General features: G+C 36.0%; 1 protein-coding gene across 2 annotated transcripts in view; it reads right to left on the reverse strand.

Annotated features, from left to right (window-relative positions):
- COG6 (component of oligomeric golgi complex 6) overlaps positions 1 to 27,867 on the reverse strand; it is a 52,213-nt gene that overhangs the window by 17,322 nt on the left and 7,024 nt on the right. For both annotated transcript variants that reach the window (XM_083796331.1, XM_083796332.1), the window contains exons 5-13: positions 18,632 to 18,743; positions 16,921 to 17,003; positions 16,617 to 16,687; positions 15,422 to 15,515; positions 11,948 to 12,076; positions 11,744 to 11,835; positions 7,362 to 7,426; positions 5,493 to 5,584; positions 3,687 to 3,804 (exon numbers count right to left, since the gene is read on the reverse strand). In XM_083796331.1, coding sequence (XP_083652457.1) covers positions 3,687 to 3,804; positions 5,493 to 5,584; positions 7,362 to 7,426; positions 11,744 to 11,835; positions 11,948 to 12,076; positions 15,422 to 15,515; positions 16,617 to 16,687; positions 16,921 to 17,003; positions 18,632 to 18,743 — 856 coding nt within the window. The remainder of the gene's footprint in view (positions 1 to 3,686; positions 3,805 to 5,492; positions 5,585 to 7,361; positions 7,427 to 11,743; positions 11,836 to 11,947; positions 12,077 to 15,421; positions 15,516 to 16,616; positions 16,688 to 16,920; positions 17,004 to 18,631; positions 18,744 to 27,867) is intronic.

Consider the following 27,867-nt stretch of genomic DNA (forward strand, 5'->3'; position numbering starts at 1 on the left):
AGATGTGAACAGGAAGCTGTTTTCTTGTCCTAGAAAAAACATCTTGAAGTCTCAGTTTCCCATTGTGCTTCAGAAACAAAGGCCAGCCAGCTTTGAAGGCAATGCTCTACCCAGCATAATCAACAACCCAGGGAATTAAGTTTTCTGTGGTAATGAGGACAGAGACATGCCTCTGTCCTGTCACTCCTCTACATTCAAAGGAGATGGTCTAGAGGAGTTAGCATATTTAGTGAAACTTTCTTTGTCTAAGAAGTTCACAACTAGCTCTACTTAAGAGCAAGTTTTGCTTAAATACTGCTCATCCATCAACTATTAAATTGTAGATACTAGAAAAAAATATCATATCAAGACACGATAACAACACATCGATTTAATCTAGACAGTTCTCCCCATGTTACAGCACAAGAGAATTTGCACATGGCTGAAAAAACCCCTGTCAAGTTACATCAGGAATGATGACTAAATCTTCTGGAACTGAGTAGCTATGAACAGTAATTACAAAAACACTTGCATTCTCTTTAAATGAAATAAAAATTGTAGAACCGATTTCCATTTCAAATTATTTGCTCATGATTTCTAGATTATTATCAACAGCTGATGATACTGAGGGAATACTATCATCAAAATGGTGATTTAATCAAAGTAACGGACAGTCGATATTCTTTGAAACAGGCTTATCAACTGATTAAGATGCAAAATATAAGCAGAAATATGAAAAAAAAACCATGGTTTCCAGACTGTAGAAGTGAAAAGTAATTTAATAATTTTACAAGCGAGTATCCTCTTTGTGCATAACGGATCAGCAGCAAAGCCTTTGCAATCATATATGTAAGCACAAAGGTCCGTTTTCCAGTACTTTGAAAAAAGAAAAGAAAATCTGGAAACAGATGCAGTGGGATACATAGCAAAAAGCTGGTTGGGATGTCAAGAGACTCATACTCACACACATGCATTGTTTTGGTCTGAACACACATTAACAAAAAAAAACCCCGGATGATGAAAAGCAACCTTGAGATTCCTCAAAAAGTAAAATCATCATGCCTTTCAGTGCTATATTAATGGAGACATATGAAAAGGCATAAAAGTTGGTTATCTGCATATTAACACACAATAAAGTAACAGGAGAATTAAATTTATGACAAAATAAAGGTCTATATCAACTGAAAACTAATGTTTCTCCGAGTATAATTCGGCCTACTAATTTTACCTTTTTTTGTGAAGTAAAACTAATTTTAGTCATGAGGAAATAGAACATTATTCTATCAATTTAGTAGCCCATTTATAAAGGGAAATAATATAAGGTGATTCCCAGGACAGGCTAAAACTCTGTTACAAGTACTGCACATCAGTACAGTCAGGCTCCTTTTCACCCTTATAGTTACCCGAGCTGTTAACTCTTAAAGTGCAGATTAATAAATAATTGCAGATGCCTTTGTTACTCATACATTTAATGAACTTCTGAGTCTCTTTAATCCATTGACCTCAATTATATCCTCAGGAAAGATTTTCAGAGGGCATATATGCAAAGCAAAACTGTCAATTTCAGATTTAATACACAGAATGTGTTTACGAGAAAGAACAATACTACGATCTTATGTTATACACAGTAGGCTGGGTATCCACTTCATCCTAAATGACTTGCACGGAAATGTTACTGAAGGTTGCAAGTACAACCACCAACTTCATTTAAAGTCAGTAAACCCAAATTCAACTCCTTTATAAAACAAGGCAGTGTCTAGAGGCAGCTACATCTTGGCCAGAGACTGGGGGAAGGTAACTAAGAGGTCAAAGAGGATGATACAACCTTCCCATAGTGACCACAAAAAGAACAGACACCATTAACTGGAGGATGACAATTTCTTTATCACTCCTCCTTAATTCTACTCGTCTCCAAATTGAAAACAGCCTACCATCCAAACCAAAAGAGTCCAAATCAAAGATTGTGAGTTATGTAAGCAGAAAAATTATGCTGGATCCTGTTTGAATAAGATGCAAGACCCAGAAGGTTAAATACAACAGAGCTAAATATAACAGATATGAATAGGGCCTAGAGCCAAGAAATTTTCTTCTGTTAAACACTATTTTGCACATTCTTTCTAAGCATTCATAGATCTTTGCTAAGGTCCATTACTGATTTCTCTTCATAACAAGACCAAATACACAAATATTTCATTTCAGATTAGGCATTAGGAAAGAAAATATTCTGAGGAATTAATATGCAGCTAGCATATGCCATAAGCTTTATTTGTTCATACTTTGGTAAAAATCACACGGTCTCTGTTCATTGTACTTCTCATGAACTCAACATCAGTAGCAGAGGAACTACTATTCTGATGACACTACATTCAAACGAAAACACCCCATGACAACAAACGATGTGCTAGGTGGACTTGGCAGTAGGGACTAGGGGGTCCAGCAACAACCAATGAGTCATCTGATGAAGGGTATAAAATCACTGAAAGGAGTCACTGGAAAGAAAGAAAAAGAGGTACAACTATTCCCTTGAGAAAGGCATTCCTCAACCCTTGCAGAAACACAAAGAAGCAGGACCAGAGGCAAACAGCAGAATGAGAAAACTAACTTGGGACCAGAGAACAACGTTGACCGAACTCAAAAAATCCCAGTGAATGGTCAGGGAACTACAAGGTTTTGCACAAAGATCAGCTTCTGCAAATCTACGTTTATTCTGTGCTTTTCCATTGGGTTAAATGCAACTAATTCAGAAACGTATTTACAAAACTTTAGTGTTTGTTTTCCACTTTCAAAAAGCATTTCTAAACTGAAAAACCAGAAACGTGGGGACTTCTTTGCCAAACTCTGGGGTTGTGCAATAACATTGGAAAAGTCACCTCTTCCTGATTCTCAGACCTAGGCAACCTACCGCATCTGACATAGGGATGTTGGATAAAGATCAGATCCCTAGGAAATGGGAAGGGATATGCAGCCTAACAATTTGCTTTTACTTTGCTTAAATCTCAGGAAGGTGAGATTTATTTGGTGGATCCACCATCAGCAACCGGATACGAAAACAGCAGGGAGAGCTTAACAAGAACTGTATTAGGTACTGAAGAATGGAAAGTTCACTGAAATGCAAACAACAGAAGAAGAAAAGATACCGGGGAAGTGATGCTGGCTTAGGGACAGGTGTTTTTTTTTTGGTTTAACAGAAGTATATTCTCCTTTTAACACCAGCAATGTTCATGGTATAGAATTGTTTTTATAGAAGACAGAAAAGTTTAAGTTTTGCTTTTACTCAGCTTAGCTTCCTGGATTATATTCATAACTTCAAGAAAGGAATTACACACATGACTAATTAACTACTGATCTGATGATGCATTAATATAAATGATCTAGCTCAATCAGCTGACCTTGCTTTACTGCACTTTGGGAAATTTCACAATATTTTTGTTTGTCATAGATTTTAAAACTATGCAAACTTCTCTGCTGCTCTGTTATCAAATGCTGCTAATAACATTACTTTTAAACATATTTACCAACAGTAATTAAAGAATTAAAAAACTTCTTAAGTTTTAACGATATCCCTTTTCTAGAATATAAGAACAACAAAACCGATTTTGGGAAAAGCTGAAGTCTAAAACAGCTATTCATCTAATAATCTTACTAGACAAAACAGAAATGAAAGTTTTTGTTTTGAAATATGAAAGCCGCATGATGTGGAAACAAACCTTGTCCATGAGTTTACTTGCATGAAGACTCAGACTATTAAAGAATATCTTCTTACTCAACAAATGCATTTCTTCAATTGTTGTCAACAGTGTGGCTGCACTGTTTCCCACAATACCACTGAAAACAAAATTAAGATTAACTACATAATCTGAAGGGAGGGAGGAATATGACAGGGTCAGAAACTTTAGACAGCATTTCAAACACAAATTTTTCAGAGTTCAAAACACACAACAAATCATTGTAGGAAACAGTTCTCCTTAGTGGCTTTCTGAGAGATTCACTCATAAGAAGACTGCGACAACAAGCATTATCAACCATGTCATCAAGCAGATATTACTTTTAAGTACAGCCTATATAAAGTTGAGCACAAACATTTTAGTATAATTCTAAAATTTACTGGATTTTTGTTTTGTTATTCTGCAAATCTACTTGTTATACAAAACAGATTACATAAACAAAAAGGGTTGATAACTTTATTCTATCATATTGTCCTCTAGGGATGGCATCCTAGCTCTCTTCAGTGTGATGTGAGGCATCTCCAGTGATACAAGAATTCACGCCTTGCTATTCTGAGTGTCAAGCTATTACATTTAACACAACTACTGCATAAACCTTAAACTACCTTACCTGACTACGAACATCTCACTAATTTACCTTTTGTCTGTAGTAAAAACACTTCGAAGCTACAAATATTGCAAGTAAAAAATTAATTGCATCATAATAAGGCTAATTCTTGCAGCTTGGTTTTCAGAATATAATCTTGTCGCATTTAATGGATCGTTTCTCAAAGTGGGTTTCCCCTTCATTAGTTGGGTGAACTTCCTGTATATGGAGGAAATTACTCAGCTGACAGAAGGTACTTCAGTGGTCTTTAAGCAATGTATCATAGCAGGAGAGAGAGCAACAGATAAGACTGCCTAAGACCCTCCTCCATTTTAACATCACATATTCAATTGCTTTACTACCACTGGGAAACTGACATTGGAGACAAAAAAAAGGCAAAAATATTTCAGCTGTTTTTGACAACAAAATTAGGAATGTTTTGCTCAATATTATAAAAGAAAAAAAGGTCCGATATGTGTTCTACCACAGACCTGTAGTGCCATCACACTTGAGGACTTGAGTAGACGCCCATGAACCATTTATTATTAACCAATATCTAAATACCAGAAAATAAGCTCAAGTCGTTATATTAGCGACTCAAATTCTCAGCAGTTCAGTCCAGGGCTGTGGATGAAGATTTTCCTACTACTGCTATTTCCAACCAGTATGAACTACTGCAAATGCCACAATCTATAAAAAATAACGGTTCTGGCTTTTCTCTTGGTTCACTGATCTTGGTGGCACCTGATAGGTTGGAAGATTATTGGTGCACCTTGAACAGCCAGCTACAGAATAAGGCAAGCATCTTCTCAACAGGAAAATGCAAGTGCACAATCAGAAAAAAATGTATCCAAACATAACTGTTTAAGGAAGAAAAATCAAATTTCTAGAGAGAATTTAATTCTATCACTTTCTCAAGGGGATACTTTGTCATCTTAGTGTGTGTATATATATATATATATACACGTAAAAATAAATAAAACACTACAGAAAACATCTATCAACACAACAAAGAAAGTTTATTTATCAAATTTTAACGATCGATGCCATATTCCAAAGCAGACTCCATATGAATTGATGAGAGTCAACAGATAAATGGCATCTGCTAAGGCCAATGATACCCTTTATAATATACTAATCTTCATACTTACAATAAATCATAATAATAAATATATCCTTAACATACTTTGTAGTTTGTATACCTGATTGTATGGTGGTAGAACTTGAGAAGATTGGAAATCTTGTACAGTAAAACTGCTCCAGGCTCAGCAACAATCACCTGCTCAATTCTAACCTGCATTAAAAACAAACATCCTTCAGGTCAAACATCCTAAAAGCCAACATCTATGATTTTATATACAATACAATGCTGACTTCTGAGAAATAAATTTGAACAGAAATAAATTCAACAAGAGACAATGCCCAGTTAACTCTAACTTTCTGCTTGAACCGAAGTATTTCTTGGGTGCAAAGCCCCTGGGCAGAAAACAAGCAGGTGTATTCTTATAAACTAAACTAAACTAATTCCACTGCTGCAAATGTTTCTCTATAGGTTTTTGTTGCAACTTGTTATTGAAAATTTCAAAATAATGAGATCATTTTATGGATTAACACCAGTACATACTGGAATTCTCCCCAGCACTGAACAGAGCAAGAACAGCTGCAAAATCCCTAAACTATGACCATTGATCATTAGCATCATGCAGCAATTCTGAACACCCGAAGTATTAGGTATTTTACCCAAAAGACAAAACTTCACCTGGATTAATCTCTCCTTTATTAAAGGAGATATCACATACCTGCTACCGGTATGTAATTATTTATAACTAACAAACAGCTATGTTGCCTGTTTATCTCAACCAGGAGATATTGGTTACGCAGACCAAAACAGTGCTGACTTTCTTTACACTTGGACAGTCGATGTCTTGTCTCCATGGTACACACAGTCTCAATTCACTCATAAAAGGCTGCTCCAAGGTCAAGCTCTGGGCACTCATGAAGCAGTGATAGTCAGTGACTTATCGCTGCACTATTCTCCCACGTGCCTGTGTGTGAAAGGGCTACACACAAATCACCCGCCGCCACCCACCCTCCCAAGTTATTTGTCTGCTGTTCAAAGGAGCACAATGTGCAGCAGTGCCTTCTTGTCACCGCCAGCTGCACAGAGAAGGAACTAAGATTATGCTCCCTTGGCATCTAGGTCAGAGACCAAAAATGCAGAATATTTTTTTGACTCTTATTTGCAAAGCTCAATGCACAAAGTTCATTTCAACATTCAGGTGTACTTCGTTCTTCAAAGCATGCACATGTACAGACGTGTATATACAAATACCCATTTCCACCGTGTGAAAGGACATTTGGGCAGGGGCATAGTACTGAGTATAGTCTCTTGGCCTGAGTACAGCCTAAAGATTTTAAAGAATACCACAGAAGTAAAAAAGGTCCAGAGAAGGGTAGCAAGATGATCAAAGATTTTGAGAACTGCTTCTGTACTGCTCCAGTGACTAAACTTAAGGCAAAGCTGTGGAGGGATATGCCAGAAATACAGCAGATCAAGAGGGCACAATGCTGAGCTATGGCTCAGTAAGTCCTTAGTAAGTCCACAAACAGGCGAAGAAACCATTCCATAGAAGATTCTGACACACTTGCACAAACTGTACTCTCTTCCCCTAAGCATATAAAATAGATGCTACAAAAAACAGGGTACTAAGCTAAAATGATTTTTCATTTGACCCACTACAGCCATTCTCATACCCTTATCCTAAAGCTAAATTTTTGCACCTAAGCACCATTACACTTTAAGAAAAGTAAAACAAAATCAAGATACAGATTTACTATCTTAGTATCTCTCACTATACAACTATTTATTACCATACCATGAACTACATATCCATGAACTACTGAACCTTTAATTTTGAAGGTCTTTATGATTCAAAGCTGAGAATTTAACTCAACCGACAAAAATGGAAATCCATTATATAGATGTGACATGGGATCTGGAAAAACACTACAGAATGATTTTATTTTTTTAAATTTATTTTTAGAGTGTTAAAGAAAGCAATATACCTCACCTTTAGAGGCCTGCAGACACCTTCTGTGATGTGCCCAACTACTTCTTGAATATTTTCTTCCACACCTATAGTTAAAGCAAGCACATGCTAAGATTATGCAAATTTAATTCTCTTTTCTTCAAGACTATAAAACAAATAAACAAATATAAGAGCTATTCATCCATAAAAAAGCATTATGAACTGCATGTCCTTTTCTCCACAGGACTAGTTTACACCTCCACTGAACTTCACATCTAGCCATTAAGAAAAGGTTGCATGACAAACCAGAGTCCTGAAGAGTCACTACTTTATGCTATGCGATTGCTTCCTAGCACAACGCAGTGCCTGGGGATTTGAAGCAGAAGGAAAAAAAGGGAAGAGTAAATGATCTAGCCAGAAACTGTCACAGTAAGGCTCAGTATCAGCAGTTCTTAAAACTAAACAGGAAAAAAAAGGCACTGGGATGTTCAAGGAGCAACAGTACGTACCATTTTGAAAGGCCGGAACTGTAAGTACATGCATCTGTCAGTGTTGGGTAGTGATGTGCTTCTTGTAGTGTTACAAATGAAATCACACATGTACCTGCACACTGCAGTGTACTACAGCATTTGCAAATGCTTCCTCTCTAGCAGCAGTTGAAACTGATCTTTCAGCGAACAAACTCTATACAAAAGAGAATATTGCCCTATCTTATTGTGAAACACAAATGAATTGTTGCATGGCAACCAGCACTGTCATAAATCAATCAAACTGAAAGCAACAGATCTTCAAGCTCTCACTTCAGTAACAACTCAGAATAGATTTATGGAGACAGCAATACTTTAATTCTAATTTAAAACTTGTCAACAGGAGTTCATCTTCAGATGGGACCCATGCAATGAACAGTAAACAAACTGACTGTGACATGTGATAAAAATCAGGTGACCTGAAGCTATATTTTGCAAATCTCATTTCACACTAGAAGAGAATACCTCTAAGAGAAAAAAAAATATATAGAAGATTAGAGATGTGTGACAAAGCCTCTTTAGACCAAAATACATGACAAGCCACATAAGCACAAACAACTAAATTCAGCGTGGTGGTTGTCTTGAAGCATACTACGTTGGTAAGTAATAAAAATAGGTTTGTATATTGAAGTATCATTACTAAGGAAGATAGCAAGATTACAAACCACAAGATTTGTGGCCTGTTATGTTAGTGGCTACCTCCCAGACACACCCTAATAATTTAGGCGATTTTTGGTAGGAACAGCCACTTTTATTCATCAATGTAACGAGCACACATTTGCAGTCGTGTATCTAGACCAGATTGACTTAATAACGAATTCTTGGATATGAAAGTTTTAGCTGCAAAAATATACGAGTTTAAATACCAAGAGAGATGGAATTACAATTTTTATATATCACATGCTTGTGCTGTCAAATACACTTTCATGTCCAATTAGAATATTTTAGACTCAGCAAACAGGAAAAATAAATCTTCCAACACAATTGACTATATAACTGTTGCAAGTATTAGCACATCACTGTGACATGGAAGAATTATGGATTAAACAATTCTTATGGAATGAAAATCACTTTTGGGAAACAGTTCATTACTGAACATATGCTTTTAGCTTCCTGCTACACCATATATAATTTTTCTCTGCATACCCTTCTGTAAGAGACATCTTTCTTGTACCTTCATGTGGCTTCTGCTCTCCAGTTAGCTTCTTGCAACTCCATAAAAAATAGGTTTCTACTGTTTCTCTTAAACAGAATGCCTTCAATTCTCCCTTCTTTTCAAGTACAAGTTACCCACAGGACTGGAAAGCTCCCTACTAGCAGCATACCTGAGCTCCACAGAAGAGAACCAGATGCTTTATGTCTGTCAAGTACAATACAAAATCATTAATCTTTTCTGAATGTGTTTTAAATGCTTAGAATTTTGAAAGCATTTTGGTCAGATTAATTTTCGAGGGTTAACATTTGCAAGCTTATAAAACTTTTTAGAAGTTATTCTTGAATATTTAATTGTGGGCTATTTAGATCATTCTCTCTACACTCAAAACTGTGAACATCTCTCCAAAATAGCATTCACACAGTTTTGCTTCCACTGGGATCAAATCTACATCTGTCTCCATCTGTAGATAGTTAGATATGTGGCTTTTCTTTTCTTTTTTTTTTTCCCCCCCGAAAGGGGGAATATTTTTGTTCAGATGCAATTTACCACCTTCTCCACAGTCCTGAAATTATATAGACTTTATAGGAGAATTTCAAAAATATGATCTCAGAGAATCCTGATTTCAAATTACAAAAACGTTTCTACTTCCAAAAAGCTCTTCAAGCTGAAATTAAAGTTAAAACATTTGACTGACCTATTACAGAGAAAGCTTATCTCACCTAAATTTTGCCTTCAAATTTAATTGCCTAATCTATGCTAGCTTCTTGGGCTCCCTCTATAGGAAACAGGGAAAAACAGAACAGAACAAACAGTTTTGATGAAGCCTCTAGAAATGCCTATATCAGACCTACATTTTGTTAGGAAGATTTGCTTTCTGGAGACGCAAATCACTCTCATTATCTATCATCAAAATCAACAAGATGTCCACTTTTTAAATGGGCAAGCTAAACTAACTTAACTTCTGCTGTAACCTGTACAACCAGACACCTGAAGACAGTACAACAATACAGATAATTCAACATGAATCTCTCAGTACAACACACACTGGGCTCACTGGATTAGTCAGCACCAGCTCAGGATTTATAGCTATATCATCTTGATCTACTCAATCTGAATCATAATGCTGCACATTCCACTTCATGCTTCTTGTTAAACTCAGTGGCATCCCATTAAATACTGTTTCATCTTCAAGACCTTATCCTACAACCATCATCATCAAAATTTTTCCCAAAGCTGCAGAGGAATAGTTAATGGATGCATCCTCTAGGCTCTGCTGCTCCCAGTGTGAAGGTAAGAATCCCTCCTCATGCTTCCTGAAAACTGGGCAACAGTGATGGCAAAGCCATTCCTGATGAGCTCACAAAAACATTTTTGCTTCAGACAAATAGAGAAACTCTTGTTTATACTAGTCCCTTGGGAAAAAAGCTTTGTCCTGGTGATATTTTTGGAAAATTTTTCCCCAAAACATTTCTACCCCCTGTATTCTCAAGTAGTTTACTCTGGCCTATGGCTGAAATTCTCAAAATGTATCTGTATTAGGAGGACATAGTATCTGAGCCTGACTTCCTGCCAGAAGACCAGAGTATTTAATAGTTAAACAAAGCACTGCACAAGGGAGGAGAACTTCAGAACAGAATGGAAGACTGGGCAATAGCACAGTGAACTGCAGAACCAGATGCAGTAACATCCTCTGTGCGGCCAGCTTTTCCCGAACAACTCCCCATTTACAGCAAAAGCATCAGATCTTCATGTACAGAATTACCATGTCTTTTTCTCCACCACGCAGGTATCACGAGGTCTACGTTCTTGTCTCTCTGAGATATTATCACTATATAAAATTAAAATCACTTCTACAGTATGCTGTAACTGTAGTTAAAAAACCAACAACATTCCTTTGGTTTGATTTACAACAGTTCCTACTTTAAACAACCTCCTTGCTCATATACCTTTAATTACAAAAGCTATTTAATACTTCCAGCAGCAAGGAAAATGAGAATGCATATTAACTTTAAATCCCAGAGCAGGACTCAATGAAGACATACAATCTGAAAAACTCACCAGATTACAGATTAAACATCAGCTCTTACGTTGAGGTTTGTTACAACTGAACATACATGTCTTATTTGTTTAGTAAGTCTTTGGCTTAAGCCATACAGGCTAATCATATTATAGCTACTACATGACAAGGTTCTTAAAAGCATGGTTCAATCTATTTAAAAGACAGCAAAGGGGCTGAAGAATCTGTGTTAGAATCTGTAGATGCATTAATAAAAGGAGAGCCTTGATATTAAAAAGCTTCATGCATCTACGAGTGGCCTGCTTTGACCTTCAGAAACCTACGCTGATGTGTTACAAGACAGAAGAAAATTCCATTTTACTTGTAGGAAGGAAAGAACAGAATTATTGAAATAAATTACTAAGCAAATGATCAAGGGATAATAATCCTCAACGTATCAACAAGTAATCCTATCACAATGTTTTCAGAGACAATTTTGAACACTTTGTCCCTCTGTAAATTTAGTGTAAACCTATTGTGAGTAAAATGAAAAGAGTAAAATTTGAAGTACTCTTCTTTGCTAAGGGCTTTCTTTTGGCAAAATGCAACCTACGCTATTCTGAAGTTAATTCCAGGAAAATGAAAGCTCAACTCTCATAACTTAAGCCCGGACTAAGAAATTACTCACACTTCTTAACTTATTTTCTTATCACTTCCCAATATATGTTTTAAAATCTAGTACTACCTTGAATGGTTACAAGCTTTAGCATAGCTTCTAGATGCTCTTTTTCAGAAGCTGTAGCTTGATGCAGCCAGGCTAGCATGTCTCCCACGTACCTAAAGAAAGACAGAAATTTCTGCGTAAATCAGGGGTTTACGGTGTGAGGGATCTGAAGTGTGAACAGGCAAAAGAAGGATTATTCCTTATACATTCTTACTAGCACAGTACCTCAGAGGATCGTGGGAGTGCATTTCAATAGGGCGGGGAGTACCTCCTAGACCTCCTCTAGTAAGAGCATCTATAAAGCCACGGACCACAGCACTCCTTCGAGCTGTTCCAAACTCATCCAGAGTATACCTGTTATCAAAACATGAAAATGAGTAAAACAAAATAGTTCACCTCATCACAATCGATTAGTTCAGCTTTACAGCTGATACAGGTAACCGTTTCTACAGTTCTAGACAACTTGCACCAATGCTTCCACTATAAAGCATTCAGAACTTCCTGATTTTCTTGACTCCTCATTAACAGATACTAAGGATGGCTTTTCCTTGACCCTTCCATTTGCTTATCACACACAAATAAATGAAAAATCACCTTTCAGTTTTGCACACATAAGCATGTATTGAGAGGTCTAGAGCTCATGTTCACATGTGGTTCACAGCTAAATGACAGAAGCAGCAACTTATTGCACCGCAACACAAGGCTTTCTCCATCTCCTTCTTCTAGGCCACCAGATGAATAATAGTGACAGTTATTTATTTGATGGTTGCTCTATGTCAATCAACCGAGTCTTAAGATATTCAATGCACGGACACTACAGCCCAGACTGCATAATACCAAATGGCATGCTGGTAATAGAGGAGGCACCCAGAAGATACACACAGCTCATTTTTGCAGCAGGCTACTTTCCTGTTGGGGCTGAAGCACGATAACAAGTGATGGGAAATGAACACTGCTAATATCCCTGCTTATCTGCTTAGAAACAGGACATTTGCAAGCAATGGAACACTTATTTTCTTCAACAACAGAATTTAAGTATTTTGAACAAAGCACACAAATTACAATGGCAAAAAAACCAGAAAAAAACACAACAGCTTATTTTTCCCTTATAACTGAAGAAATGCCACAGAGTAGGCTTGGTGTCACTTACCCATGACACCCTGCAGCAGAACAGATATAAAAATAAAATAATAATAATAGAAAGCATGTTACTCACTGACTGAAGTTAAATGAACACTACGCTCGCAATTAAACAGATGTGGAGGACAAAATACAAAAGGAAATAATAACTTGAAACATTTTCGACACAGTGTAAGTTCAATTAGATTTCTCTTATGTTATAAATAATCTAATGGATCCTTCATTATTTTTTTTTTTGCTCTATGTTACTACTGAAGGGAGGATAAGGAGGGAACACAGTGAAGAATCAGGAAATTTCTTTTTACATCTTTTTTCTCCCCCCACACTGTACTTGCTCACTTGGAGAGTAAAGATCTATCTATCTATCTATCTATCTATATTTAAAGGCTGGTAAGCCTACAATCAATCACTACTCACAAAAATTATGCAATTAGGAGTGGAAGAGTTCTGGGATCTGCTGACTACCCATAGTCCAGGAATAGCAACACCGCAGTGAAAAACCTCAAGTGTTTGGAGAAACCAGTTAAGCTCCTCACCACACTCCAATAAACAGCCATATCATTAAAAATACAGCAGCATTTTCCCCTCCAATAAACAGCTATATCATTAAAAATACAAGCACGATAAGATCTGTTTGTTTTGAAAACAGCAGTAAGTAACGATAATTTTGTTTAAAAAGAAAAAAAGACTCATTTTCCTTTTGCTCTCAGTAGAAAAGGGTATTACAATGACAAAATCCTGCATGCATAAAAAATCATTAGTAACTATTATTTACACTAGAAACACAGTATTTAATACTATGTTATTACATGTGCTCATGATAGGGTAAGAAAACAACATTTGTATTCTTTTCAGCTCTGCTCCAATTTTTCCAGAACCCAGCAAAGTAATAATCATTAGCGGGGAGAGGAAGAAGGTAGTGGAAAAGCTTTGAAAATCAGAGTGGAGGATGGAAGAAGAACACTGCTTCCAGCTATGACTCCATGTACTATCTGTGAAACAGTTTTCAATTTTTCTGTTAGAAACAGGAAGTAAAAGCCAACATTTATTTTAGATGCCTACTGGCTGCAGTTCCCAAAAGTCCATCCATGGTACAATCTTTCTTCCACCTTAAAGTTAAGGAAACATAACTCAAAATAAGTAAACAAGAATTTGTAGTCTTGTTTCTAAACTCCTGTCCTTCTCCATCTTACTTTCATCCAACCAAATCACAACCTTTATCAGATGCAAGGACTGTGATTTGGAAGAAAAAGTAAGTTTAGCAGAAGTGCTAAAATGTGTAAGAACAACAACAAACTAAGATTTTCTTCTATGGGATAATTGTTATACTTCGAACTCATCAGTTGGTATGTACACAGGTGGATAAGTAATTTCAGATTTAAGCTATAAAGTGCGAGTACTGCTATTCTGACAATACTGCTGTAGAAAGTAATTAAGCATGGTTATCTATGCTGAGAGACATGGCTCCATCTTCTACGGTAATGTTTGCTTTTGCCCTTGAGAGAAAAAAACCGTGCTATCACTGTCCTACTTCTGGTTATGTTAGTATTGCTGTTTGTAAGAAAGATGTCAGAATAAAAATTAAGTCTCTTTAGCAGATTCATTTTAAACTGTCCAGATGTGGGTTTATACAGAAGATAGTTTATTTTTTTTTTAATGTTAAGAAAGCAAAACTATAGTTTCGTGAAGTCTGAAAGTAACATCATAAAACAAAATATTTGTTGCAGAAAATACGTATTTATAAAGAACCCTATAAAATGTTGTGAACGATCCTATGCAGCTGTGAAAAAGGGCCTGGAGGACAGACAGCAAAAAGGGCTCTGCAACCCCCAGCTCTGGCCTAATGTAGGAGCTGGCTGTAGTGCATGTACGGAGCATTACCACCACAAGCAATAGCTGGGGAGGTCAAGTGGCACCAACTCTTCCTGTAATTAACTAGCAGATCTGACAGAGCCTGTAGAGATGTGCACGGATTCTTGTACTGACAGAATGTTTAATGTCCATTCACACTACACATTTTACCCATGAAAATGTACAGTATGACACAGCTAACGACAAAGATAGCCTTTGAAAGACAGCCGAGTATTCTGCTGTCCTGCATGCCTGTGGCTAAGAGTAATTTGCAATAGTTGCAGAACATGGCAAATGCATAAAAAAAAAATCAAACCCAAAACTCAAAAACAAAGCAACTAAATGTACTAGGATTAAAGGTAAAACAGTACCTCCTAGGTGTACGGTCACCCCAACATAAAACGTTCTTAGAGTGCCACCTCGTGGTTAAGTTGTCTCTAAGAACTACCATTTCATTCCTGTTAAACAGTGCCTTCAGCAAATTCTGGACAAGAACTAAAGACTAGTATATAATGTATTTAACTAAGTATGTAACTAAGTACATACTAAGTTTTGCATTTAGAGAACTATGATTTTATTTTTTAAATCTGATGCAAACTAAATTGTCCCTATCCTTTGCACTGTAACTCACAGAGACAGAACTTAATTTAAGTTTCAAAGGCTGAAAATACTCATTTCTGTTAGAGATGATGATGAACATTTACTTACTTATACAGGACAGGTCTATCTTGTAAGGCTTCCATGGCTTGAGCAAGAACTGGAGAAATGTCACACGACTCCTGTGTCAAAGTCCTGCACTCATCTATAAAATAACAGAGGTAAAAGTGCTTTCTTTACACTGCAATACCTTTTTATACCAGGCTGATAAACAAGAAAATGGATTGAAAACTCAAAGGCTTTTGATTTTGAATTGTAGAAATATGCTACCTGGCCTTGTTTGTACTGAAGTAATTAAACTCTCTCCTTAAGCAGTACTTTGACTAAAATGGATGCCCATTGCTAATCTCAAGAAGAATGAAAATTAAATGAAGCTTATTATGTGGTTGCACCCATGTATAAGTGTTAACTCATTCAACCATCAACACTCTGTTAGGCTCCTTTATAAGAGACTGACACTTTACAGGTAAATTACTAAGAAAAAAGGAAGCAAGTATGTAACCAAGCTGTGAGGGCTTTTTGTTTGTTTTGCTTTAATGTCGTAACTATATAATCTTGCACATTCCATACAAGAATGTGGAAATCACGTAAGCTAAATCACACAACAGCATAATAATGCTTAATTTTCATTAAGGTGAAACTGCAACTATTATCTGAGACTTCAGTATCCACAGAAGAATAGCCAATTAATTTAATCTCCTATTGCACCAGCTTTTTTCACATCTCTTCCTGTCAACAGAGAAGAGAGATATAATTCAAAAGCATCTACGTTTTACACTATCAACATGTTGTATCAAACACTGAAAGTTGGATCCAGAAAACATGTGAAAAAATAATCACCTACAATCATTCAAAAAATCATTCAACCCAATATGTTTTTGTTTGTTTTTAAATAATAAGCCACTTTTCACACTAAACTAAATGTTACTAGAAAATCGTCAAAAACAAGAACTTCCCTGTGACCTGCAAGACAATGAAATGCAATACACTTCACAATTGGCTTAGAATATGAAATTGTAAGTATTGTCGTCTGTGGAGAAACATCTGAAAACAGAAATAAATAACACAGTTTTACAAACAGGACAAAAAGGGGAGAATCTCCAGTTAATCACTTAGTTCACAAAAGCAAACCCAAAGACTCAATAATGAATCTTGGAAAGGGTTTTTACTGAGTTCAATCCACATCAAGAAATTAAAGGAATCATCATCATAATATTCATAAACATAAAAGCAATTGTAGTCCTACTTTGAGTCCATCTGTAAAGTCGTTCATAAGACGTCTCTTGCAGTAAAGCCATCTGTTCCATAATTTCCAACCTACACGATAAAAAGATTTTATTTGCAAATATTATTTTAGCTAGTACTACCATATGCATGTGAAAACAAATAAAAGTAGCACTATAAAAATAAGAAAATTTAAAAACGTTACTACTCTTCATCTTGACGTGAAATACTGTATACAGACATACAAAGTAAAAAATGACACCTTGCTGTAACTTCTGCTTGTAACTAGCAAATGATTGTCTTGCACTCTTTTAAGTAACACTCACCCTGCCCTTTGCTGATTTGTCCGGAGGAGAATCTTGACATCGTCATGAATTTGCTTTACTCGTCCTAAAGCCTTGAAAAAATCCTAAACCAATAAATAAAATAAAAAGAGGGTCAAAAAGCAGTTACATCTGATTCACGCCTCTAGCACTCTGTACGTCCCATTTTACATACGTACTAAACTGAGGATTTCAAGGATATTTCCACCCCAAATAACTTATCACTAGCAGTGAAGAAAAAACCTCTAGAAGAACTCTAGATGGACATCTGTACAAAAAGGTTATTTTGTTACTGTTTGAGAGCCTTCATAGAAATATACTAACATTATCAAACAGGCTTATTATGAGGTCAGCTTTCAAACATTAGGAAGGAGTCCAGACAATTCAGTTATAACAGCTTCTTTCTTTTGTGATTTGAACAGAGTTTGCCTCAGAAAAATAGAGTTCCTTTCTGGTTCAAGTCACGTAAAAATACATATTTTCTCTAAGTGAAGTACTCAACTGATTCAACATACTTACTGCCTTGCATCACCTATGTTGAAGACCCTATGTTTATAAAAACCCAAATCACTCTTCCTTCAGAAAAAAAAAAAAAATCTCCCCAAAACAGGGGTCTGACTTAAATGATGTTCTAAACACACTGGTTGATTCTATCCGAGGTGAAAAGCACCTACACGACTTTACTGAAGTCTGCAACTTCAGTAGCACAGCTACAATCATATCTCAGTTGCTTCTGAATAATTTTTAGGTAGCTCAAAGTATCACAAGGTAAGTATCACATACTTGTGATACAAAGTATCACATACTTGTTCTGCTGCAAACCAAGCACTGAATATATGGCCTGGTGTTGCTGTCGTTGCCTGCAATGTGTGCGTTTTAGAAACTTGAATATTCTTTCATGGTAGTAATTGGTACAAAAGCATACAGCAATTACTCAAGTGCATAATCATTTAACACATTCCATTTATGCTTTCATTAGCATTGTTTATGGTTATCTGTTCCATGTCTTTAATAATGCTTTAACTGCAAACAGGATGCCTGTGGAAATGAGATACTGCATCTCAGCAGATAGTCTCAATTAAAGCGAAGGTTTCCATGCAACTCCAATAATAAAATCTATTAAGGATACTCAATTCTCTCATTATTCAGTTTGCTTGTACTGCACAACAATAAGCCTTCTTATCAAAAAAACCTGAACAGATTCAAAAACTTGTTTTGGAAGGTGGCTAAAAGTGAATGGGTACCTAATAGCTTCATCAACAAAATAATAATGAGAAAAAATTCTAAATTTTATTATTTCAAGTCCCTGAATACCTATCTATACATATACATGCACATGTACAAGGGCAGTACTACATATTACTGAAGACCACCACATTTCTCATTTGCTTTAGTTGAGCGTGTAGTAATTTTAAAACATCTTAGCTAAAAATTGAGGTTCGATAAAGGTCTTTTTGAAGTGTAGAAACATGATAGCTCTTATTGCCCCTTAAACTCATTATACAAACTAGAATTTAATGCCGATTTTCTTTCTTGTTACTAGAATCTTTCATCACACATTTCAAACTCATCAGAAACTTACCACAGTGTTAAAAGGTACATTTCTCCATGAAAAATGAAGCTACAAAACTGATAATAAGATCTCATGTACAATTCCGCTAGGATGTTTTTATATTTAAGTTCAGGGCAAAGCTTTTAATGTTTGCTGAGTTACCTCAGTAATTGGCTCATCTTTTGTGCCTCGAAGGAGGTTCATTTCATCCGGTGTCAGCTGGAATTTTGCTATGAATGCATCTGCAACTTGTGCTTTCATTTCTAGTCGCTGACTGTAATAAAACAAAGTGAAAAGGACATTAGCTTTTAATCCTTATCTCCGACTCATTTTGCATATTCATACTTCTGGAAACTTAATAAGCATTAGAAACCAATGCTATTAAATTCTAATAGTACATTTGCCATCAAACACTTGAGTTGCATCTTCACATACGATTTTCCATTACCTTGAACATATTACTGAGCGAAACAACGTAAAGTTAAAGCATCTAAAAACTAGGAAGTTCTTTACAAATATTCCCTTAGCGTTTATAACACAAGATATCTAATCCTAATACTTTGTACTTATACAATTTAATGCTTGCAATTATCTCCTTTCAAATTCATCCAGGAAAGAATGGGCTTTCAGTTCATGTTCTCGGAAAGACACAAAAAGTTGCAGCATCCAAAATGAGAAAATGATCATTAGATTAATCTACTATTCTGTAGAAGAGATGCATTTCTGTTTAACAGTATACTGAGGGGATACAAATGTACTAATCTTACAAGCAATCAAAACGTAATGGCTAATTGCCTTCTTGGTTACCCTTCCTGAAATAAACACAACAGGGATTTAATATCCAAACCCCATCTTGTGGGCAGCATGTGTTTTGTCACACACCTTACAACCACAGAAGGACCCAAATGAATCTCACTTTATTCCACAGGAAGGGACTGGAATTCCAGTAGCAGCAGAAATTTGAACTGTGATTTGAGTACAGAGCATTCCATGAAATAAATACTTTTTTTTTCTAGGCATTGAGAAGACACGGAATTAATTATTTGTAGAAGAACAAGGATCATTTACTTTAAGACCATTTCAGCTTCTAGTGTACTTATTGCAACATAAATACACTGCTATTATAGAGTGGTAAGACAGACAGGTCCACTTCTAATACTGGCTGCCATAATTAAATTTTCTTACAAGACCAAAGCTTGAAAATAAAGCTTTTACTTATTTACCAGTTCTCTACTATCCAACTATTCTCTGGACTGCATTCAGCTGAAGCAGCACAGAAAACAAACTTCCCTTCTGTAGATGTGGATGACCTTCCCACCCTGCAGTTCTGCAAACTTTTTAAGAGGTCAAATGCAATTTTTTTTTGCAATTGTCATAGCATATGGAAAAGCAAGAAGGAAAGGAATCCAAAACTGTTAACAGAAAAAAAATTAATAATTTTAAAAAGCCCAGTATTTAAGTTACATAGAAAAAATGTAAACAAAATAGAAAACCAAAACTTCTCATGATTTAATACCACATCTTTAAATGACATGTCAGGTTTCACAAGGGTCCTATGCAGATGTTGCTGTTATGCTTTTACATTGACAGCTTCACGATGCATATAAACATAAACTAAATGTGTATGCCTTAGCTAGTCAAACTGAAAATCAGGCATGGACACTTCAGACTTCATGAAATGATGGTGCTTTCAGCAACACGCTGCTGTTCCACACCACTGTGACGAGGAATTCTAATCCATCAATGTCACGAGCACTTGATTTGGTTGAAACAACAGCCAATGTTACTCAGTGAATTACCTTTATTTAGTTGCTCTCTTCTCTCATGAGGGAGATCCCCATTTTATATTTAACTACAAATCTGAGTAGCTTTACACTGGACTATCCTTCCCTTTAGGGAAGAGAAAGAAGAAAGAAAAAAGGCTGAAAAAAGCAAATGCAAAATTATCTTTGGTTTCAGCTGAAGAAATGAGATCTCCCGTAAACACGGGAACAACTGGGATGTAGAGACACTTTGTCTGAGCATAAAGATTTTTAACAGCTCTTACAAAATATTTCCATTTACAATTACATCTCATTTGTCAGATTTTTAAAATATATTTTACAGGAGCTTTCAGCAGTAGCCTATATAGTTTCTCCAAACTGGGGCAGGGTGAAGCCTGATTTTAAGTAGTGAAGTATACTAGACACACCTTTTTTTTTTTTTCAGTTTGTTTTGCGTATTTGTTGGAATTAGTATTGTAGACTTCCAAAGTACAAGGCCCAGAGTCAGGAACTATACAAAATGGCACACTTGTTAGTCAGCTCTGGGATTCTGTGCCCCATTTACTCCTGTAAATGAAATCCTGCAAATGAACAATCACAGAGAAATTCACTGCCAAATCTCTCTCCTTCTGCGAGTCCTCACTCTACACAGCCCTGTTTATTTATTTTTTAATTATTATTATTTTGCTGCTACAAAGAACAAGGCTCCACCAAAAATCGTGCTTTAAAGCCATTCCCATCTCTGGCTGTGTCTTGGCTAACCCCTGCCATAACAGCGCATTGGCCCACTCTGCACATTCTCAGTAATTTACTTACAAAAATAATAGAGTCAATACGTTGCGCTCTAACACACTGCGAAGTTAAAAGTTCCACAATGTAAGCATAAAAGAACCACCTCAAGGTGGCAGCAATGTTTCATCTATTTTTCTCAAGACAGTGATTTGGAAGTGATGAAAAGCATCCATCCTAAATCCAAACGCACACATCTTTGACTTTTGATAAAGCTAGTTCGTTTGGGCTCTGCACAAAAGACATGGGATTTCAACAAACTACTTGAATCCAGTTTCAAAAACCAGGTTAGCCATCCCTGCTTACACTTACTGTGTAAGTTGTCTTGATTATCAATCTGCATGAGAAAGAGACCCTGTTTCCTACAAGATGACGGATCAGTAGCAAAACACACGTGTGTTTTGTAGCTTTGCCTTCTACATGGCAGCATCCAGTATTAATGAGACCAATACATTCACACGGGTATTAAATGACGTAGATATTTCCTCAGAGATAAACGAACAGATTTTTAACCTGAATTTAATCAATCTTATTAAAGCAGGGAAATAGATTAAAAGTACCACTCAAGCTTGCTACAGTTATTTCACTGTGTTAAGTGCTGTGCAAAGCCCAGAACACGCAGGCCACAAGAAAAGCTGGAGTAAGGCCACTCTGCCTACATCCCACAGGAACCGGTACCTGTGGAGGCACTCGGATGCTTCGAGACCCCGCAGCCCTTTCTGTCATCTCAACTCACGCTCCAGGCATGCACGGTACAGAAGAAGAAAAGCCAAACTGTGCTGTTATCCCAGAGGATTGCTGGTTCTTTCCCTACAAAAGTCACCCCTGCATAAAGGCTCACAGGGCGCGGGAGCACAGCGCTGATGCAAAGCAGCAAAGTGCCAAGCACTGGTGGACTTTTGAGCTTGGATGGGGGACAGGACTCCAACAAAGAGCAATTTCCCCCATTTTAATCGTTACCACGGAGACAGGATTCTTTTGCAAGAGAACTCAAAAGGCTGGGAAAACTATGCACTTCATGCACTGTTCCCTTGAACTAAACACAAATGCACGCTGTTTGTTAGGATTATCACCTAGACAGCTCGAAAAACGAGGTGGAGGAGAAACAGACTTCTCCAAAATGTAATCCTACCTCACCACTAAAAATTTGCTAGTGTCCTTTACTTAGGAAGTCAGAGCATAATTTTCTGGAAGTCCTTTCATTTTGCACTACTGAGGACTCAACATTCATATTTTTAAAGACTCAAAGATACTTTTAGTATTTTATAACTCAAAAAAAATAACAACCATATTCAACAGATATTTATAAACACTCTTTAGCAGAAGCTGAAAAAATGTCTACGATGTTTTTGTAGAAGGCAAATATATGCAATTATATGACAAAAAACCTACACACAAGTATCCATTCTTAAAAATAAGTACCAGCTGCATAAGTAAAAATGCATTTGTAGAACAAATGTTCATGGTACATTTTGGCTGTCAAACAGACATCTTTTAATAAAAGAGAACACAGGCATTACGTGAAGGTATTTGGTGACCAATTCCACCTTAGAATATAATTATTAAATTTTCTGCTAGAGTAAAAACCAGGAAGGCACACAGTGAATTGTCTAACATACTTCCAGGATAAAGGAAAATAACATTATTATTACAGAAAGCTTTAGTGAGACCTCATCTGGAAAACATCATAATCCCGATCATCTATGTTCAAGAACAATGGCCTCCCATCAGAACAGAGCTAGCAGGATGACAGTGGGAATGGAGAACCTGTTTTATGAGAGACAAGGGAAAAAAAAAACAAAGACCCACATCCTTTAAGATAAAGGACCGCATGGGCAAATGGATGATTTATATCTAAGAATTAGGTGGGAAATGAGGAAAAGGCTTGAAAGAACAACAAGCTTTTAAAGTAAGTGTTTCAAGAACAGCAGCAGGTACAAAATGCAAAAATAATTAAGTACTTCTACACTGATGAGTTTCTGAAAGACATTATGCAAATGAGAGCTGACAGCAGGAAAGTGGACTTGAACTTAGGTATCTCCAATCTGAAGTCCCAATCTAAAGACAGTAAACATGCAATGCAGTAGCTGTGCTATCTACAATACATTCCACACTAAAAACAAATGGATAATAAAAAAAAAAATCAAAAATGTTAAATGAAAAGTTTAACAACAGAAGATATTAACTGCACCAAAATGATTGAAACCTTGTCAGATTACTAAACACTCACATTAAAAAGCTATATATGCTGTAAATAAAGTCACAGAGTTTTTTGTTTTTGTTTTTCCCTTACATAGCCATCAGGCTTGCTATGGACATCTGTATTTACAGAATAGTCTGGCTAAGATTTTCACATGCAGAACTTCACAGCAGTCATTTGATGTATATACTTACTAGATAAATCAGTGTTTAGCAATGGTTAAGATACAATACATGGTTTCTAACCTGTGAAGAGAGATTAAAAAGAAGTATGTTTCCAGTAGATAGATTCTTTTGCGTCTTGTAGAGGTGAGATACTGTCACATCAAACAGACTGATATCTTCAGCACATTTTTTATATAATCTGATAGAAAGGCATTTGAAATGGGACTGCTTGGTCTAGTCTTCAAATTTGTCATCAAATTGTAAAATGTCACCAAAGGCATGGAAACAGCACGCTGTTCTCTGTATCGACTTGGAGTAATATCGGAGCTTAAACAGCAGCAAAAGGAAAACTAAATCAGATATTAGGAAAACAACAAAGAACCCAAATCAATTTCCAGGGAACACCATGGGCTCTCTGTTCGGGGACTTTTCTTCTAAAAGCAGATTACACAAACATCAGTCAGGAATGCTATCATATAACTGATTGTGCGCTTCTGAGGAATGTTTCTCAATCTGTAAATCCATGCCTCATTTCATATTGATCAAGAATATGCCTCATGCGAATTGAGCATTGTAGGAAATCAGGCTTTTTTTTTTTTTCTTTTTGCTGCTCATGGCCAGAATATGATGAATTAGTGTTTTTTTGTTTTTTTTTTTTTTTTTTCAGATTCATTATAGCTGCTTTGATTCCTGCATTATGCCCTATCGCCTATGCTTTATTGCAGTACAAATCAGGAAAGAAGATCCAGCACACAATTTCAAACATTCACATGCATATACCCCGAATTATAATTCAGTTTAGGCAATTACTACTTTTTCTCATGATGAATTTTCACAGGAGTAAATGTAACTACAAGTTTCAAAAGGTCAAGGCGTGAAATATATCTCATCAATGCAAACCACCAGATCACCACTTTTCTCAGCATACCTCTCTAACCTCCTACAAATACTGCTGAACTTCCTGAATCATTTCCAAATTGACTATGACAAAAAAGTTGTTTCTGAAAACAGAAAAGAAAATGGAAAAGTATCACTAAGAGACAAGCACGAGAGACCTGTAGTATATTGAAGCAGCGCTACTGAAGCAGCAGATGTTCACTGAGAAGCATTTTTCCTAAGACTTTTGACCTTGTGTTGAGCACTGAGGTGACACTCAAACCATTCACTGAACTCCAAGAACCATGGCTGTTGAATTTAAATAAAGAGCAAGTTTCAACATAATTCAATTAGAACAAATTGAAGTACATGCTGCATTTCAAGATAGGCTCAGAAATCACATTTAACTGTGTTTTTAAAAGCGAAACAATACTAGTACTACAAAAACTTATTTTCCAGAATCAACATAACTAATAAGGACTCTGAAACTGAAACAGATTTTGCTCCATTTAAGATTACAAGAGAAATTAGCAACGTAAGATAATGTGTAAAGGTGTTCAAGAGCGTAATTTCAATGAAAGCCCTGTGATCTTTTAGCCTTTCTCAAAAATAACTGTCCAATCCATTTCCATTCTCATTCTTTCATACAGTTTTCAGACTATGGTCCTCTTTCTTGCCAGAAAACTGACTCTCATCTATTTTCTATTCCTGCAGGCTTATTTGCTGTGATCTCCCTGTGCACTTGCATACACTCACATAATCACTTTTATTTACTTTTATAAGAATTAATATTGTAACTTATCTTCTGGTGTCGCTCTTCAATTGTTAGGTCCACAACTGTCATTTGTGACTAACCTCAAAAACAGTCCTGTAAAATAACTTACATTAAATGTCTGTTAGCACTACTATGAAGCCAGGCTTCTGCCATTCTGCACACAAAATTTTGGAACTGCACTGTAATTTGGTTGGTTCTGGAGCTGTACTGAGCTCTAGGAAACTTGCTCCCAGTCTAAGGTGAAGAAGTTAGTACTGCAAGTAGGCTTTTGGCTTCATACAAAGAAGAAAAAAGAATTAAACTCACATACAGCAAGAGAACTGACAAGTCACAGGAAGCTTTTATCAAAAAAAAAAATCACACTTCAAGGAACAAGATCATTTTTCTGTCAGCCTATTAGCAAAGGGAATAAACAAACCCACATATTTTAAGAAACAGCAGATGCTGTTTGAAAACAAATTACTCTTTACTATACATACAAAGCCTAATTCAACCTGAAAGCAATATTAGCCTGCTAACGTAAATGTACAGCAATCTACTGAAGATACTGAAGAGGATTTTCAGCAATTCACAGAAATTGCCTAAATTAACTACTGCAGTTTTTCTTTATTATCAAAGGTTATTATGAAATACATTAAAACATTCTATTAAACGCTCTACATCACTGAACATCAATAAATTAATCTTACGTTGTAGAGAGATGGGCTAAATGGTTTAGACTGCATTATTTCTTTCACATTACGTGGTTCTATCAAGTTGTGATTTCAATTTCTAAGGACACCAGAGGAAAAAAAAAAAAACAAAAAACTAGCTCCTACATTAAGCAGATTCCATAACTTAAATAATGTGAAGGAAAACTGCTCTGCTTCTAATGTACAATACAAAGCAAACCATTTGAGAATTCAAAAGTTTTAACTGAAATCTGAGATGAGCATCTTATTTTCTTCCCCAACTATTTAACCCAGTGTCTTAATCGCACATGTTACCAACATAGGAAGTCCCAAATAGCTCATTACCTACACGATGCTGCAGAGGGACCACTATGCCTTCAAATCACAAATTTGAGAGGCTAGAAAAAGCAACCAGGAGTTCAGGTAAGAAGCTTAGGAACATGAAAATGGAACTTAGGAACTGAAATACAGTTAATAGTAGTGATAAAACTATGCAAAAAATAACAGGTGAGCATAATAAACCAAGTCCCTGCGTGGAACCACTAACACAGCCACTCCTCTGCAAGTATTGCAGGAGGGAAAGAACACCTGGCAAAGCCAAAAGCATGAATAAGCATCCTCACTTAAAGTGTTCATATTTCACTGTTATCATACTGTTCCTGGAGAAAAAAAGAGAAGAAAAAAAAAATCACACTATGCAGGTTCAAATGCCACATACGGAAAAAATTCTGAAGAGATAATTACATTTACAAGGTCAAAAACCACTGCAATCTAAGAAAACAGATCACAGTATTCCAATGCTTCCTTTAAGTATTTGCCTTGTGTATCTCAGGGAATAAAATTACAACTCCAGTTAAAAAGACTTTCCCTGATTTTGCAGTGAATGTTGTTCTTTCTTCTAATTTCAGTTTGATTTAAACTTGATACTAATAGTAACACTTTTCGACAAAATTTACTTCCCCCAAGAACAAGTCAGGCACGAAGAGGGCTTACCCAAGTCAAAGGTTCCACCTGTCATTTACTGAAAACAGTCTTAAGACTACAGAAAGATGAGACATCTTTGATCAAAACCAGAGCTAACAGAGTTAACACCCACAAAAGTACGTTCTTAGAAAATGAAGGGAAGTAAATAAAAAGCTGTGAACTACTATATCAATTATTTGCCTAACACAGGTAACTTCCTAACTTCATCAGATTGTCTGAGTGAAGATATCAGCTCATTTTCCCTAAAATTTGTCAGATACAAAAATAACATTTTTAAAAAGGTAAATCCCTAATTGTCTTAAATATATGAAATTCATCTGAAAGTTTACTGCCTTCCTTCAGTTTTAGAACATTGAATCAAAACAAAATATTTTCCTCCTAGGAGGAAACAGTCAGCTGAAATAAACCAGATAAATGTTAATCATGATAGAAGGGAATTACTTTTTCATCTATAGCTAGTACAGCAAACCCAGTACAGTATAATTTCTGAAGTTATTAAAAAAAATAGCTAAAAAGGTAAAAAGAGATGAGGACTTAGCATAGAACTTCGTGAGAAGGGCAGAGCCAAAATAACTTTCCTCAAGGACGGTGTAAGCAACTGGTGCAGCAAAATGAAAGACCGTGTTATCTCTGCTATTACAAAACATTCGGCAACTACTAGTGGGAAAAAGAAGCACATAACTAATATAAAAAAGAAGAACATCATAAATGTTTTTAAACATTGTCCTGAAAAATAAAATTAAATTCAAAAGCACTGATTTAAGAACTTAAAGAATTCACAAATACAAATCTGTGGTATGCAAAATGGATTTTGGTTTTGAAAAAATATTTAGATGTTAAAAATTACACAGAAAAATCTATTTTAGTCTTATTTGAGTACAAATACACATTATACTGAACTTTCATCAACTTCCAACTAATTATTTTATTATAGGCTTTTCAGAAGAAAATAAAACAGTAGGACCACAGAGGACAGAAATAGAAATTTGGGACTGAAGAAATCTGCAGATGAGTTCTGTAACTTCCACAGTAAGGTAAGAAAAGATACATCTTCATTTTTATAGGAAGAATTCTAAAGAATGATTATCCTCAGCAACTACTGCCACCTTCTAGACTGACTGTTCTTGCTTTAGGCTCACTGTTTCAGTTGCCCTGGTTTTGAATGGGCCCAGCTTT

This window comes from Anser anser (genome assembly GCF_964211835.1).
Source record: "Anser anser genome assembly, chromosome: 1".
In the NCBI taxonomy this organism is placed as follows: domain Eukaryota; kingdom Metazoa; phylum Chordata; class Aves; order Anseriformes; family Anatidae; genus Anser; species Anser anser.